The sequence below is a fragment of the Salmo salar genome, chromosome 18 (genome assembly GCF_965601325.2).
Source record: "Salmo salar chromosome 18, fSalSal1, whole genome shotgun sequence".
Classification (NCBI taxonomy): Eukaryota; Metazoa; Chordata; class Actinopteri; order Salmoniformes; family Salmonidae; genus Salmo; species Salmo salar.
This window is the reverse complement of record NC_138308.1, coordinates 99,713,361-99,729,009: the sequence shown is the minus strand read 5'-3', so window position 1 is coordinate 99,729,009 and position 15,649 is coordinate 99,713,361. Positions and strand designations below refer to the sequence as shown.

Below are 15,649 nucleotides of genomic sequence, written 5' to 3'. Positions count from 1 at the left end.
CCATCTCCAGCAGTCCCAGTGTTGTCCGTCTCTACCCATTCCTTCTCCAGTGTTGTCCATGTCTCTGCCCAGCACCATCTCCAGTGTTGCCCATGTCTCTGCCCATCACCATCTCCAGTGTTTTAAATTGTTTTCTTTCTCCCACTGCAGTTCCAACTCCCATTCCATCTCCAGCAGTCCCAGTGTTGTCCATGTCTCTACCCAGGCTGCTGTGTAGTCTACTGGTGGGGTCTCCCTACCTGCTGGTGACCATCATACTGCTGGTGAAATACTGCAGGAGCAGGGCTCAAGGTGAGAACCTGAGTTTATACAGGATCGCCTCATTTGTAAATCAGAATTATATTATTATGGCCATTGAAATGCTAGCTATTAAAATTAGATCCAACAAGAACATCAAGGGGTTAGAAATCCAGGAGAAAAAAACTAAAGTCTCAATGTATGTTGATGACTCTAGTCCTCAATCTGGATCCCTGCACAGTCTCAATGTATGTTGATGACTCTAGTCCTCAATCTGGATCCCTGCACAGTCTCCATGTATGTTGATGACTCTAGTCCTCAATCTGGATCCCTGCACAGTCTCCATGTATGTTGATGACTCTAGTCCACAATCTGGATCCCTGCACAGTCTCAATGTATGTTGATGACTCTAGTCCTCAATCTGGATCCCTGCACAGTCCCATTGAAGATCTTGGTCACTTTTCTAGCCTCTCTGGACTAAAACCTAATTATGGCATGTATTATGTATTGGATCATTAATAATACAGTGTTTCCACTACCTTGTAGTTTACCAATAAAATGGGCGGATGGTGGAGTAAACATACTTGGTATTCACATCTCAAAAAATATAAATGAACTGACCACAATTTATTTCAATCGATAGTTAGCAAGAATAGATAAGAGTCTGCAACAATGGAGAGGTAAATACTTGTCCTATCACAGCTAACTTATTAATGGTCCTATCACAGTTGACTGACTGACTAATGGTCCTATCACAGTTGACTGACTTACTAATGGTCCTATCACAGTTGACTTACTAATCGTCCTATCACAGTGGACTGACTGACTAATGGTCCTATCACAGTTGACTGACTGACTAATGGTCCTATCACAGTTGACTGACTGACTAATGGTCCAATCACAGTTGGCTGACTTACTAATGGTCCAATCACAGTTGGCTGACTTACTAATGGTCCAATCACAGTTGGCTGACTTACTAATGGTCCTATCACAGTTGACTGACTGACTAATGGTCCTATCACAGTTGACTGACTGACTAATGGTCCTATCACAGTTGACTGACTGACTAATGGTCCAATCACAGTTGGCTGACTTACTAATGGTCCTATCACAGTTGACTGACTAATGGCGCTGCCTACTCCAGATGACTCGTTTTTTAAATCATATGAGTGAAAAAATATTTCATTGTATTTGGAATGCTAAGCCAGACAAAATTAAACGTGCCTATTTATATAATGAATATGAGTTCATACAGATTACAACGTCTCATTTCTGACTAATTGAAAATTACATTTTGCTTAAAGTATCGCCCTTTCTTAAACAAGCTAAACAAAGCTGGTTACAATTTCAGTTTTATCCTCCAGAAAAGATATAACAAATATTACAACAAATGTTATGGTTAAACTCAAATATATTGATGAATAAAAAAAATGTCTTTATGGAAAAAATGAAGAAAAAAATATTGTATTTATTAATGATATTAAGAGCTATGTCAAATATGCAGTTATTGAACATATATGGGAATATCTGCTCAATCCAAATGTACAACCAACTGATTGCAGCACTACCACAAAACTGGAGGAGGCAGGAGGAAAAGGGAGACGGTAGGGAACTTGTTTGCCTGCCATATATTAAAGATACAAATTGGCTGAAAGGAACTGGCATAAATAGAAAAATATACCAGTTTCACCTGAGGACAAAAATGTAGACAGCTACACCATACAGGAGAATAAATGGGAGGAGATGTTTAATGTACCGATTCCATGGCACATGGTTTATGAACTGGTACAAACAACTACACTTGATATATATAATAGATAATATATTCTGGTATTGCCCCTATGTAGCTTGTTTCTGGTCACAGATTCAGGAATGGTTAAAAAAATCACAACTTGCACTTAAAATTACAAATGGCAGTGTTGGGAGATTTGGAAGGCCATAGTCAATCAATCAATAATATTATAATACTCGTAGGAAAGGTTTTCATCTTTAGCTTACAATCCGTAGACAATATACGATTAGAAAGGTTAAAACACTTTGCAAAACATCACAGCACAATTGAAAAATATATGTATATATACAGTGGGGGAAAAAAGTATTTGATCCCCTGCTGATTTTGTATGTTTGCCCACTGACAAAGAAAGGATCAGTCTATAATTGTAATGGTAGGTTAATTTGAACAGTGAGAGACAGAATAACAACACAAATATCCAGAAAAATGCATGTCAGAAATGTTATAAATTGATTTGCATTTTAATGAGTGAAAAAAGTATTTGACCCCCTCTCAATCAAAAAGATTTCTGGCTCCCAGGTGTCTTTTATACAGGTAACGAGCTGAGATTAGGACCACACTCTTAAAGGGAGTGCTCCTAACCACAGCTTGTTACCTGTAAAAAAAGACACCTGTCCACAGAAGCAATCAATCAATCAGATTCCAAACTCTCCACCATGGCCAAGACCAAAGAGCTCTCCAAGGACGTCCGGGACAAGATTGTAGACCTACACAAGGCTGGAATGGGCTACAAGACCATCGCCAAGCAGCTTGGTGAGAAGGTGACAACATTTGGTGTGATTATTTGCAAATGGAAGAAACACAAAAGAACTGTCAATCTCCCTTGGCCTGGGGCTCCATGCAAGATCTCCCCTCGTGGAGTTGCAATGATCATGAGAACGGTGAGGAATCAGCCCAGAACTACACGGGAGGATCTTGTCAATGATCTCAAGGCAGCTGGGACCATAGTCACCAAGAAAACAATTGGTAACACACTACGCCGTGAAGGACTGAAATTCTGCAGCCCGCAAGGTCCCCCTGCTCAAGAATACATATACGTGCCCGTCTGAAGTTTGCCAATGAACATCTGAATGACTCAGAGGACAACTGGTGAAAGTGTTGTGGTCAGATGAGACCAAAATGGAGCTCTTTGACATCAACTCAACTCGCTGTGTTTGAAGGAGGAGGAGTGCTGCATATGACCCCAAGAACACCATCTCCACCGTTAAACATGGAGGTGGAAACATTTTGCTTTGGGGGTGTTTTTCTGCTAAGGGGACAGGACAACTTCACCGCATCAAAGGGACGATGGACGGGGACATGTACCATCAAATCTTGGGTGAGAACCTCCTTCCCTCAGCCAGGGCATTGAAAATCGGTCGTGGATGGGTATTCCAGCATTACAATGACCCAAAACACACGGCCAAGGCAACAAAGGAGTGGCTCAAGAAGAAGCACATTAAGGTCCTGGTGTGGCCTAGCCAGTCTCCAGACCTTAATCCCATAGAAAATCTGTGGAGGGAGCTGAAGGTTCGAGTTGCCAAACGTCAGCCTCGAAACCTTATTGACTTGGAGAAGATCTGCAAAGAGGAGTGGGACAAAATCCCTCCTGAGGTGTGTGCAAACCTGGTGGCCAACTACAAGAAATGTCTGACTTCTGTGATTGCCAACAGGGGTTTTGCCACCAAGTACTAAGTCATGTTTTGCAGAGGGGGTCAAATACTTATTTCCCTCATTAAAATGCAAATCATTTTATAACATTTTTGACATGCGTCTTTCTGGATTATTTTGTTGTTATTCTGTCTCTCACTGTTCACATAAACCTACTATTAAAATTATAGACTGATAATTTCTTTGTAAGTGGTCAAATGTACAAAATCAGCAGGGGATCAAATACTTTTCCCCCCCACTATATATATATCTATATATGGCACATGGAAACCAAACGAAGTCTATGGTGATAGGTGGGATGGGCTGAGAGTGGCTGAGGGTTGGGATTAAAGAACTGATGTTTGGTAATGTATTATTGTTATGTGACTGCTTTATAGAAAAGGACCATGTATGTAAAATGTATATGTAAAATGTATGTATATGTAGCACAAAAGCTGTAAAAAAATGAAGATATTTGTCCTCTGAAGAGGGGTTAATAAAAACAAAAATAAATTAGAATTAATTGATAACTGTAGCTCTGATTGAACCATGTTGTAAAGTGTTGATAACTGTATCTCTGATTGAACCATGTCTTAAAGTGTTGATAACTGTATCTCTGATTGAACCATGTTGTAAAGTGTTGATAACTGTATCTCTGACTGAACCATGTTGTAAAGTGTTGATAACTGTAGCTCTGATTGAACCATGTTGTAAAGTGTTGATAACTGTAGCTCTGATTGAACCATGTTGTAAAGTGTTGATAACTGTATCTCTGATTGAACCATGTCTTAAAGTGTTGATAACTGTATCTCTGATTGAACCATGTTGTAAAGTGTTGATAACTGTATCTCTGACTGAACCATGTTGTAAAGTGTTGATAACTGTATCTCTGATTGAACCATGTCTTAAAGTGTTGATAACTGTAGCTCTGATTGAACCATGTTGTAAAGTGTTGATAACTGTATCTCTGATTGAATCATGTTGTAAAGTGTTGATAACTGTATCTCTGATTGAACCATGTTGTAAAGTGTTGATAACTGTAGCTCTGATTGAACCATGTTGTAAAGTGTTGATAACTGTATCTCTGATTGAACCATGTCTTAAAGTGTTGATAACTGTATCTCTGATTGAACCATGTTGTAAAGTGTTGATAACTGTATCTCTGATTGAACCATGTTATAAAGTGTTGATAACTGTATCTCTGATTGAACCATGTTTACAGTGTTGATAACTGTAGCTCTGATTGAACCATGTTGTAAAGTGTTGATAACTGTATCTCTGATTGAACCATGTCGTAAAGTGTTGATAACTGTATCTCTGATTGAACCATGTTGTAAAGTGTTGATAACTGTATCTCTGATTGAACCATGTTATAAAGTGTTGATAACTGTATCTCTGATTGAACCATGTTATAAAGTGTTGATAACTGTTGCTCTGATTGAACCATGTTGTAAAGTGTTGGTAACTGTCTGTTTAGGTGAAACCAGGGTACCCAGGAAGACCCACCAAGACCAATTAGGTGAGTTTCTACCTCACATCACAACATCTGCAGTGGAACAATATGGTATTCTGAACACAGTGTGTACTATATTATGTTACCTCTTAGTAGTAGTAGATAGTAGGATGGATTAGAGTCAACTACCACAATATGTAATGTAACTGATATGAATTAATTCATTTAGGAGTAAATATTCTGGGTATTGTCGTGGAAATCCCCCCAAATAATGGGAGAGGTCAATCACCAATCAGCATATTACTTTATTCAAAACGTATGGAATAATACATTATGGCCGTTCTCTTGCATTTCAAAGATGATGGTACAAAAAATACAAAAGAACGGTTGTTTTTTTCTTTGTATTATCTTTTACCAGATCTATTGTGTTGTATTCTCCTACACTCCTTTCACATTTCCACAAACTTCAAAGTGTTTCCTTTCAAATGGTACCAAGAATATGCATATCCTTGCTTCAGGGCCTGAGTTATAGGCAGTTTGATTTAGGTATGTTTAGGATAACATTTAAAAAAGGGTCCGATCCTTAAGAGGTTTAATAAGGAAGCAGGTCACAATACACACACAGGTCAATACATGAATAGTGAATAGAGTGCTCTGCAATAATGAGGCTGGTTCACCCAAGTACACAAACACCAACCCATTCTATGGAATGCAGGCTCCGTCAGACCGGAGGATTAGAACTACCACAACATATGTCACTGATATGAATTCTTTTTTTTAACCTTTATTTAACAAGTCAGTTAAGAACAAATCCTTATTTTCAATGACAGCCTAGGAACAGTGGGTTAACTGCCTTGTTCAGGGGCAGAACGACAGATTATTCCCAGCTCAGGGAATCAATCTTGCAACCTTGTGATTATGAGTCCAACACTCTAACCACGAGGCTAGCTGCAATTAGAAGTAAATAGCCTGGGTATTGACAAGGAGTAAATATCCCAGGTATTGATAAGGGAGAACTGGACATAAGCATGAACCCATTGGAAGTAATTTGATAGGATTCTAAGTAGCACAGTATTGACTAGTAAATCATCTGATATGATTTACATTTGAAAGTGGTTCTGTATTGGATAAGTAAATACATGGCCACACTGATGAACTACTTCTGTGTTGAACAGGTGATCATGTTGAAGAAGAGTGAGGCTGAGATCACCTGATCACCATAACAACCATCAGAATGGAACTCATGGAATTCTAATATAGAACTGTGAGTCACAATGCTGTATGTTGTTACATTGTAGCTCCACCTGCTGGAACAATAGTGGCATTTGATCAAATGTGATCTATTAACTGATACATGTATTATTCTGATTGGAATGTGTTTTAATATAATGTGTGTTGTATTATTCATTCAGCAGCTGTCCTTTAACATCAGTCATATACTGGTCATATACTGTATAGCATTATGGTTGATACATTGTAAATGCCTTCACTTTTCATGTCTATACAGATAAACTGATAGGTGTTGTGGTTCAGGCATTATTGTTACAGGTTCAGTATAATGTTAAACCGTTATATGTTACAGAAATAGAAAACATACAGGAGAGGAGAATTCAATTACTATCATTATTTACTTTATTTTCCCATTTTGGTCTCTATAGTTGTTCATCATTATTTGATTTAAACATGAAACTAATGTAGTCCTTTTGTTTTATTCTGGTTTTGTGCAAAACCATAATTTTACTGTTAATCTTCCTGGTAAGATATTGCTTTTGTCTTTGTAGCATATAGAATGAAATAAATGATTTTCCTCAATCATGTTGCCAGTTTCCCCTACAGCCCCCAGGGCCTTGAGTATCTTCTAAATACTCCATTCCAGGTTTCCCCTACAGCCCCCAGGGCCTTGAGTATCTTCTAAATGCTCCATTCCAGGTTTCCCCTACAGCCCCCAGGGCCTTGAGTATCTTCTAAATACTCCATTCCAGGTTTCCCCTACAGCCCCCAGGGCCTTGAGTATCTTCTAAATGCTCCATTCCAGGTTTCCCCTACAGCCCCCAGGGCCTTGAGTATCTTCTAAATACTCCATTCCAGGTTTCCCCTACAGCCCCCAGGGCCTTGAGTATCTTCTAAATGCTCCAATCCAGGTTTCCCCTACAGCCCCCAGGGCCTTGAGTATCTTCTAAATACTCCATTCCAGGTTTCCCCTACAGCCCCCAGGGCCTTGAGTATCTTCTAAATGCTCCATTCCAGGTTTCCCCTACAGCCCCCAGGGCCTTGAGTATCTTCTAAATGATCCATTCCAGGTTTCCCCTACAGCCCCCAGGGCCTTGAGTATCTTCTAAATGATCCATTCCAGGTTTCCCCTACAGCCCCCAGGGCCTTGAGTATCTTCTAAATGATCCATTCCAGGTTTCCCCTACAGCCCCCAGGGCCTTGAGTATCTTCTAAATGCTCCATTCCAGGTTTCCCCTACAGCCCCCAGGGCCTTGAGTATCTTCTAAATGCTCCATTCCAGGTTTCCCCTACAGCCCCCAGGGCCTTGAGTATCTTCTAAATGCTCCATTCCAGGTTTCCCCTACAGCCCCCAGGGCCTTGAGTATCTTCTAAATGCTCCATTCCAGGTTTCCCCTACAGCCCCCAGGGCCTTGAGTATCTTCTAAATGATCCATTCCAGGTTCACAACACAACTGATTGGCTCAAACACATTAAGAAAGTAAGAAATTCCACTTTAACTTTTAACAAGGCAGACCTGTTAATTGAAATGCATTCCAGGTGACTACTTCATGAAGCTAGATTAGAGAATGCCAAAAGTGTGCAAAGCTGTCATCAAGGTAAAGGGTGGCTATTTGAACAATCTCAAATATAACATGTTTCGATTTGTTTAACACTTATTTGGTTACCACATGATTCCATATGTGTTATTTCATACTTTTGATGTCTTCACTTTTATTCTACAATGTCGAAAATAGTAAAAATAAAGAAAACCCCTTGAATGAGTGGGTGTCCTAAAACTTCTAAACGTTAGTGTGTATATATAGTTAGTTAGTGTGTGTATATATAGTTAGTTAGTGTGTGTAAAGGTAAACAGGTGGGGTTCAACCCACCTGCTCTGAATGGCCTGTTGTGATGTGTATTTCACGATTCACATTTGTGATCATATGTGTTTTTTGACATTTCACACGAAGTTAATGTCCATATCAGAACACTAGATGAAGCTAGATATCGCGAGATGATATGAAGTTAATGTCCATATCAGAACACTAGATGGAGCTAGATATCGCGAGATGATAGGTAACTAGAAGTACTATAATTAAAAGTAAAGTGTGAAACTCCACCACCCTTTTCCCCCGTTATTTCTGGAACAGACGTCGTGTTACATTCTGTTCGTTGATAAATTAGCCTTTGGACTGTTTTGGTTTATTTTTCTAAACTCCTAATAGTTTTATTTACCAGTTACAAACAGCTTTACCTTGGAGTCAGACTTGTTTTGTAGTGAAATGAAGACCTTTCAGACCTCGGCGGTCTGGTGTTTAGGGATTCTGTTCATCAGTGTTTCATTGATAACAACAGGTAGGACACAACATTATTCCTTCATTATTTATCCTGTAAGATATTTTATTATCTAAACATAATATTAACAAGAAAGAAACGGGGCGAATTCAAGTGCAGGAAATGTAGATGTCTTGTCGTCACTGTGTAGTTAGTTGTCTGATCAGACAGGACAGTTTGGGATTGTGGTGGTGTCCATGACAGAAACACTATTTTCACGCTACTTGGATACGGCAGTGACTTTTTCGTAGCAGGTTAAGTGTTGGATATTGTTGGATATTCGCCTGTAGTTTTCCTTACGTCCATCAACAGCAGATAGGGACCGTCAACATAGTGGCAAATCACATTTTTCTAATTTCAATAGCTCTTTAACCCCAACCTAATTTTAGAATTTCAATAGCTCCTTGATCATGTGACCTACTGTTCTCAAACAAGGTTCAAAATGTCCACTCAGTGGGCCTACACATTGCACACCCTTTAGTTTGTCTGTTTTAATCACACATGATTTTACAAACTTTCAAATTTCAATAGCTCCTTGGTCATGTGACCTACTGACTTCAAACAAGGGCAAATGATTGAAAGGGGTGATTATTTTCTGTTGCTTCTTCCGTCACCCGGTTGATGGTGCCGCTAGATACTGCGAGGGGTATTTGGTTCTCAAGCCTATAAATATTGCGCTGGCACTTGATGTCGATTGGGTGTTAAAACGCAGTTAAAGTTCGCTGAAGGTTAGTACCGGCAACTGATGTCCAGTTTGTAAGACAGAAAAGCCTCTGATGATGCCACCGGGCGTGACTCAGGGGCTGGGGGCAGCACTCAGGCTGGAGGTTGGGTTGGAGACTTAGTCTCTGAGCGGATAAAAGCGGGTGGGTCACCAGGTGCACGAGGAGGCCTCCATCAAGGCGCCCACTGAGTGGACATTCTGAACCTTGTTTGAGGTCAGTAGGTCACATAAACAAGGAGCTATTGAAATTCAAATCTAAAAAAAAGTTTGTACTTTGTTTACTCTCCCTAACTAATTCAACTAGGAATTCAAAACGCTGCTCACATTTCCACATGTTTATTAGCTTTGCAAAGTGAATTCATGTCCGAATTGTGAAAATGAGACCTGTGCATTGTTGTGCACAATTTTTCCAACAGCATGACACTTATTTGGAGTCTGTGGCTCAAGTGGTTAACAAACTATAGTTTTGGCAAGTCGGTTAGGACATCTACTTTGTGCATGACACAAGTCATTTTTCCTACAAATGTTTACAGATTACTTCACTTGTAATTCACTGTAACACAATTCCAGTGGGTCAGAAGTTTACATGCACTAAGTTGACTGTGCCTTTATACAGCTTGGAAAATTCCAGAAAATGATGTCATGGCTTTAGAAGCTTCTGATAGGCTAATTGACATCATTTGAGTCAATTGGAGGTGTACCTGTGGATGTATTTCAAGGCCTACCTTCAAACTCAGTGCCTCTTTGCTTGACATCATGGGAAAATCAAAAGAAATCAGTCAAGACCTAAGAAATAAAAATGTAGACCTCCACAAGTCTGGTTCATCCTAGGGAGCCATTTTCAAATGCCTGAATGTACCACGTTCATCTGTTCAAACAATAGTACGCAAGTATAAACACCATGGGACCACGCAGCCGTCATACCGCTCAGGAAGGAGACGCGTTCTGTCTCCTAGAGATGAACGTACTTTGGTGCGAAATGTACAAATCAATCCCAGAACAACAGCAAAGGACCTTGTGAAGATACTGGATGCAATTGACTATTGATAGAGAATTAAATTAAAGGGGCATTCTGTAGTTGTTACATTAATTTTGGAGTTAATGATACAGTGTATTGATAAAGTATTCAGACCCCTTTTACTTTTCCACATTTTGTTATGTTACAGCCTTATTTTAAAATTGATTAAATTACATGTTTTTTCCTCATCAATCTACACACAACCCCATATTGACACATTGAAAACTGGTAAAAAAATATATACTTATTTACATAAGTATTCGGACCCTTTGCTATGAGACAAAAAATTGAACAGGTGCATCCTGTTTCCATTGATCATCCTTGATGTTTCTACAACTTGATTGGAGTCCATCTGTGGTAAATTCAATTGATTGGACATGATTTGGAAAGGCACACACCTGTCTATATAAGGTCCCACAGTTGACAGTGTATGTCAGAGCCAAAACCAAGCCATGAGATCGAACAAATCTTCCGTAGAGCTCCGAGACAGACAGGATTGTGTCGAGGCACAGATCTAGGGAAATGTACCAACAATTGTCTGCAGCGTTGAAGGTCCCCAAGAACACAGTGGCCTCCATTATTCTTAAATGGAATAAGTTTGTAAACACCAAGACTCTTACTAGAGCTGGCCCAATTGGGGGAGAAGGGACTTGGTCAGGGAAGTGATCTAGAAATAGATGGTCACTCTGACAGAGCTCCAGAGTTCCTCTGTGGCGATCGGAGAACCTTCCAGAAGGACAATCATCTGTGCAGCACTCCACTAGGGATGCACGATATATCGGTGAACATATCGGAATCGGACGATATTAGCTAAAAATGCCAACATCGGTATCGGCCCGATCTAGTTTAACGCCGATGTGAAAAACCGATGTCAAAGCTGACGTGCGTCCCTATATAACGTAGTTCCATGACGTAATGACGCCACCTAAAACAAATTGCGCTACACAGCTTTCCAAAACTAACCCACATTTTGTTGATCGAGCAGTCAGCAAGTCCAGCAGTCATTTGAAAGAGTAAGAACATTTCAGCGAGACGACTCAAAGGTGAAATCAATTAATGGAATTCATTGCCCTTGACAATCAACCGTTCTCTGACGTGGGTGATGTTGGCTTTCGCAGCTGGTCGAGAACCGGTACACACTACCAAGTGCACTAATTTTCAGATGTTGCCCTACTGGAATTACACAGTAATAGCGTCACTGCTATTAGCTTCATGACATACTATGGAACGCCGTTTGGGTCTTTGCGTGTCAAAAAAGATGCACGTTAAATAACACTATTTGACGCGTTAAATAGGCTTTTTAATTTGACACGTCAAATAACAGGTGTGTGTGTGTGTGTGTGTGTGTGTGTGTGTGTGTGTTCTGAATTTCTAATATCAGTAGCACTGTCAAAGCTGTACATAAGTCTGCAAACACCGGCCACGGGCGATGTGTTTACAATACCGCGTTGGTAATAAGGCATTATTTGTTCGACCGCAACTTCTCGGGTAGCTAGCTAGCATCAATACAACCAGCCTGAAAACAATGACCAGTAGAAACTGCAGTCATTTTCAGTATTCTTAGCAATGATTTAGGAATCCTTGTAAGTATTAGCTATGTTGCCACTTGTTGTTCGCCTATTGAAATTGAACTTCAGTTCATGAAAATAAATAGCTAGCCAGCTACTTAACCCTGTTGCCCAAAGCTAAAGTTATCAGCAGCCAGCTAGCTTCATCTGGCTAGTGAGGCTCGACCGGACCGTGTTGTGTTGTGAAGCTAGCAACAATAAGGATTAGGCACAATAGTGTTTAGAGTGGGGTTGGATATAGTCATGGATACAGTATATAGAGTTGGATATAGTCATGTATGCAGTATATAGAGTTGGATGTAGTCATGGATACAGTATTTAGAGTTGGATATAGTCATGGATACAGTATTTAGAGTGGGGTTGGATGTAGTCATGGATACAGTAGATAGAGTTGGATATAGTCATGGATACAGTATTTAGAGTGGGGTTGGATGTAGTCATGGATACAGTATGTAGAGTTGGATATAGTCATGGATACAGTATTTAGAGTGGGGTTGGATATAGTCATGGATACAGTATTTAGAGTGGGGTTGGATATAGTCATGGATACAGTATTTACTAATCTTCTATTTTGACTTGAATTGTGTTGGTTATCGTTAATAAGTGCAGAATTTATTCAATTTCAAAATAGTTTAGCCAATGACTTTACTCGTCAGATTGTGCTGTCTTCCCCATTTTCTGTAATAATTTCTCAATGAGGACTGCTGTTCCAGGAAATACAGTTTTCGGGGTGCCATTCTATTTGTTTGAGCAAATGTCTGTGCATGGCCCTAAATCTTCTCATCATGCTTCTAAACTGCCAAATCTGGAACAACAATCTGTTGAATCCCAGAGCAGACTAGTTGAACAATCTGTTGAACCCCAGAGCAGACTAGGTGAACAATCTGTTGAACCCCAGAGCAGACTAGGGGGCAGCATTTGCACGTCTGGATAAAAAAAATGTACCCGATTTAATCTGGTTACTAATCCTACCCAGTAACTAGAATATGCATATACTTATTATATATGGATAGAAAACACTCTAAAGTTTCCAAAACTGTTTGAATGGTGTCTGTGAGTATAACAGAACTCATTTGGCAGGCAAAACCCTGAGACATTTTCTGACAGGAAGTGGATACCTGATGTGTTGTATTGAGTTTAAACCTATCCCATTGAAAAACACAGGGGTTTAGGAATATTTTGGCACTTCCTATTGCTTCCACTAGATGTCACCAGCCTTTACAAAGTGTTTTGAGTCTTCTGGAGGGAGATCTGACCGAACAAGAGCCATGGAACGGTGATGTCCCATTAGACACCTGGCGCGCTACTTCATGTTGGGTACCCTCGTTCCAATACGTTATAAAAGGCTATGCATTCGTCCACCTTGAATATTATTCATGTTCTGGTTAAAAAAGGCCCTAATGATTTATGCTATACAACGTTTGACATGTTTGAACGAACGGAAATATATTTTTTCCCCTCGTTCATGACGAGAAGTCCGGCTGGCTTAGATCATGTGCTAACAAGACGGAGATTTTTGGACATAAATGATGAGCTTTTTTGAACAAAACTACATTCGTTATGGACCTGTGATACCTGGAAGTGACATCTGATGAAGAGAATCAAAGGTAATGGATTATTTACATAGTATTTTCGATTTTAGATCTCCCCAACATGACGTCTAGTCTGTATCGCAACGCGTATTTTTCTGGGCACAGTGCTCAGATTATTGCAAAGTGTGATTTCCCAGTAAGGTTATTTTTAAATCTGGCAAGTTGATTGCGTTCAAAAGATGTAAATCTATAATTCTTTAAATGACAATATAATATTTTACCAATGTTTTCTAATTTTAATTATTTAATTTGTGACGCTGACTTGACTGCCGGTTATTGGAGGGAAACGATTTCCTCAACATCAATGCCATAGTAAAACGCTGTTTTTGTATATAAATATGAACTTGATAGAACTAAAAATGCATGCATTGTCTAACATAATGTCCTAGGAGTGTCATCTGATGGAGATTGTAAAAGGTTAGTGTATCATTTTAGCTGGTTTTATGGTTTTGGTGACCCTGTCTTTGACTTGACAAAACATTACACACAACTCTTGTAAATGTACTGTCCTAACATACTCTAAATTTATGCTTTCGCCGTAAAACCTTTTTGAAATCGTAAAACGTGGTTAGATTAAGGAGATGTTTATCTTTCAAATGGTGTAACATAGTTGTATTTTTGAAAAATTTGAATTTTGACATTTATTTGGATTCAAATTTGCCGCTCTTGAAATGCACCTGCTGTTGATGGAGTGCACCACGGGTGGCACGCTAGCGTCCCACCTAGCCCCAAGAGGTTAACCGAATAGGTTCAATGTTAGCTAGTTAGCTAGCTAACATTAGGCTATAACTAGCAATGCAAATGGATTTTTGAGATAATATTACTACACAAGTCATACACGTAATGTTAGCTAGCGAGCCAGCTAACGTCAGGTAGATAGCAAACAGTAAGCTTTAACCTCTTACATCTAGACGTTCCGCTAGCGGAACACCTGCTCCAATATCCAATGATAGGCGTGGCGCGAATTACAAATTCCTCAAAAATACAAAAACTTCCATTTTTCAAACATATGACTATTTCACAGCATTTTAAAGACAAGACTCTCCTTTATCTAACCACACTGTCCGATTTCAAAAAGGCTTTACAGCGAAAGCAAAACATTAGATTATGTCAGCAGACTACCCAGCCAGAAATAATCAGACACCCATTTTTCAAGCTAGCATATAATGTCACAAAAACCCAGAAGACAGCTAAATGCAGCACTAACCTTTGATGATCTTCATCAGATGACACACCTAGGACATTATGTTATACAATACATGCATGTTTTGTTCAATCAAGTTCATATTTATATAAAAAAACAGCTTTTTACATTAGCATGTGACGTTCAGAACTAGCATACCCCCCGCAAACTTCCGGGGAATTTACTAACAATTTACTAAATTACTCACGATAAACGTTCACAAAAAGCATAACAATTATTTTAAGAATTATAGATACAGAACTCCTCTATGGGAATCTGCGTTTCGGTAAATAGAGGGAAAAACAGAAAGACGGGGGCAGCCAGTGCACGTGCCTTTGCCCACTGTCCCCTGATCGGCCACTTGACAAACGCGATAATGTGTTTCAGCCAGGGGTTTGAATTACGTCATTCAGCTTTTTCCCAGGCTCTGAGAGCCCATTGGAGCCGTAGGAAGTGTCACGTAACAGCAGAGATACTTTGTAATGGATAGAGATGACAAAGAAGGCCAAGAAATGGTCAGTCAGGGTACTTCCTGTACAAAATCTTCTCAGGTTTTGGCACTCGATATGTCCAATTTTAAAATAGATTTTTGGTGAAAGCACATTTTGCAATATTCTAAGTACATAGCCCAGCCGTCACGGGCTAGCTATTTAGACACCCGGCAAGTTTAGCCTTCACCAAAATCAGATTTACTATTATAAAAGTTTGATTACCTTTTGTTGTCTTCGTCAGAATGCACTCCCAGGACTGCTACTTCAATAACAAATGTTGGTTTGGTCCCAAATAATCCATCGTTATATCCGAATAGCGGCGTTTTGTTCGTGCGTTCCAGAAACTATCCGAAATGGTAAATCAGGGTCGCGCGCTTGGCGCAATTCGTGACAAAAAAATTATAAATATTCCATTA

General features: G+C 39.6%; 1 protein-coding gene across 5 annotated transcripts in view; it reads left to right on the top strand.

Annotated features, from left to right (window-relative positions):
* Positions 1–15,649, top strand: part of LOC106583397 (butyrophilin-like protein 2) — a 428,110-nt gene that overhangs the window by 378,174 nt on the left and 34,287 nt on the right. Inside the window, exons 11-13 of one of the 5 annotated variants that reach the window (XM_082965417.1) lie at positions 151–291; positions 5,136–5,177; positions 6,287–6,935. In XM_082965417.1, the coding sequence (XP_082821543.1) occupies positions 151–291; positions 5,136–5,177; positions 6,287–6,309 (206 nt within the window). In that variant the 3' untranslated portion in view covers positions 6,310–6,935. Of the gene's footprint in view, positions 1–150; positions 292–5,135; positions 5,178–6,286; positions 6,936–15,649 lie in introns of those variants that run through there. The other 4 variants (XM_082965418.1, XM_082965416.1, XM_082965414.1 and 1 more) reach the window with 4 other exon arrangements.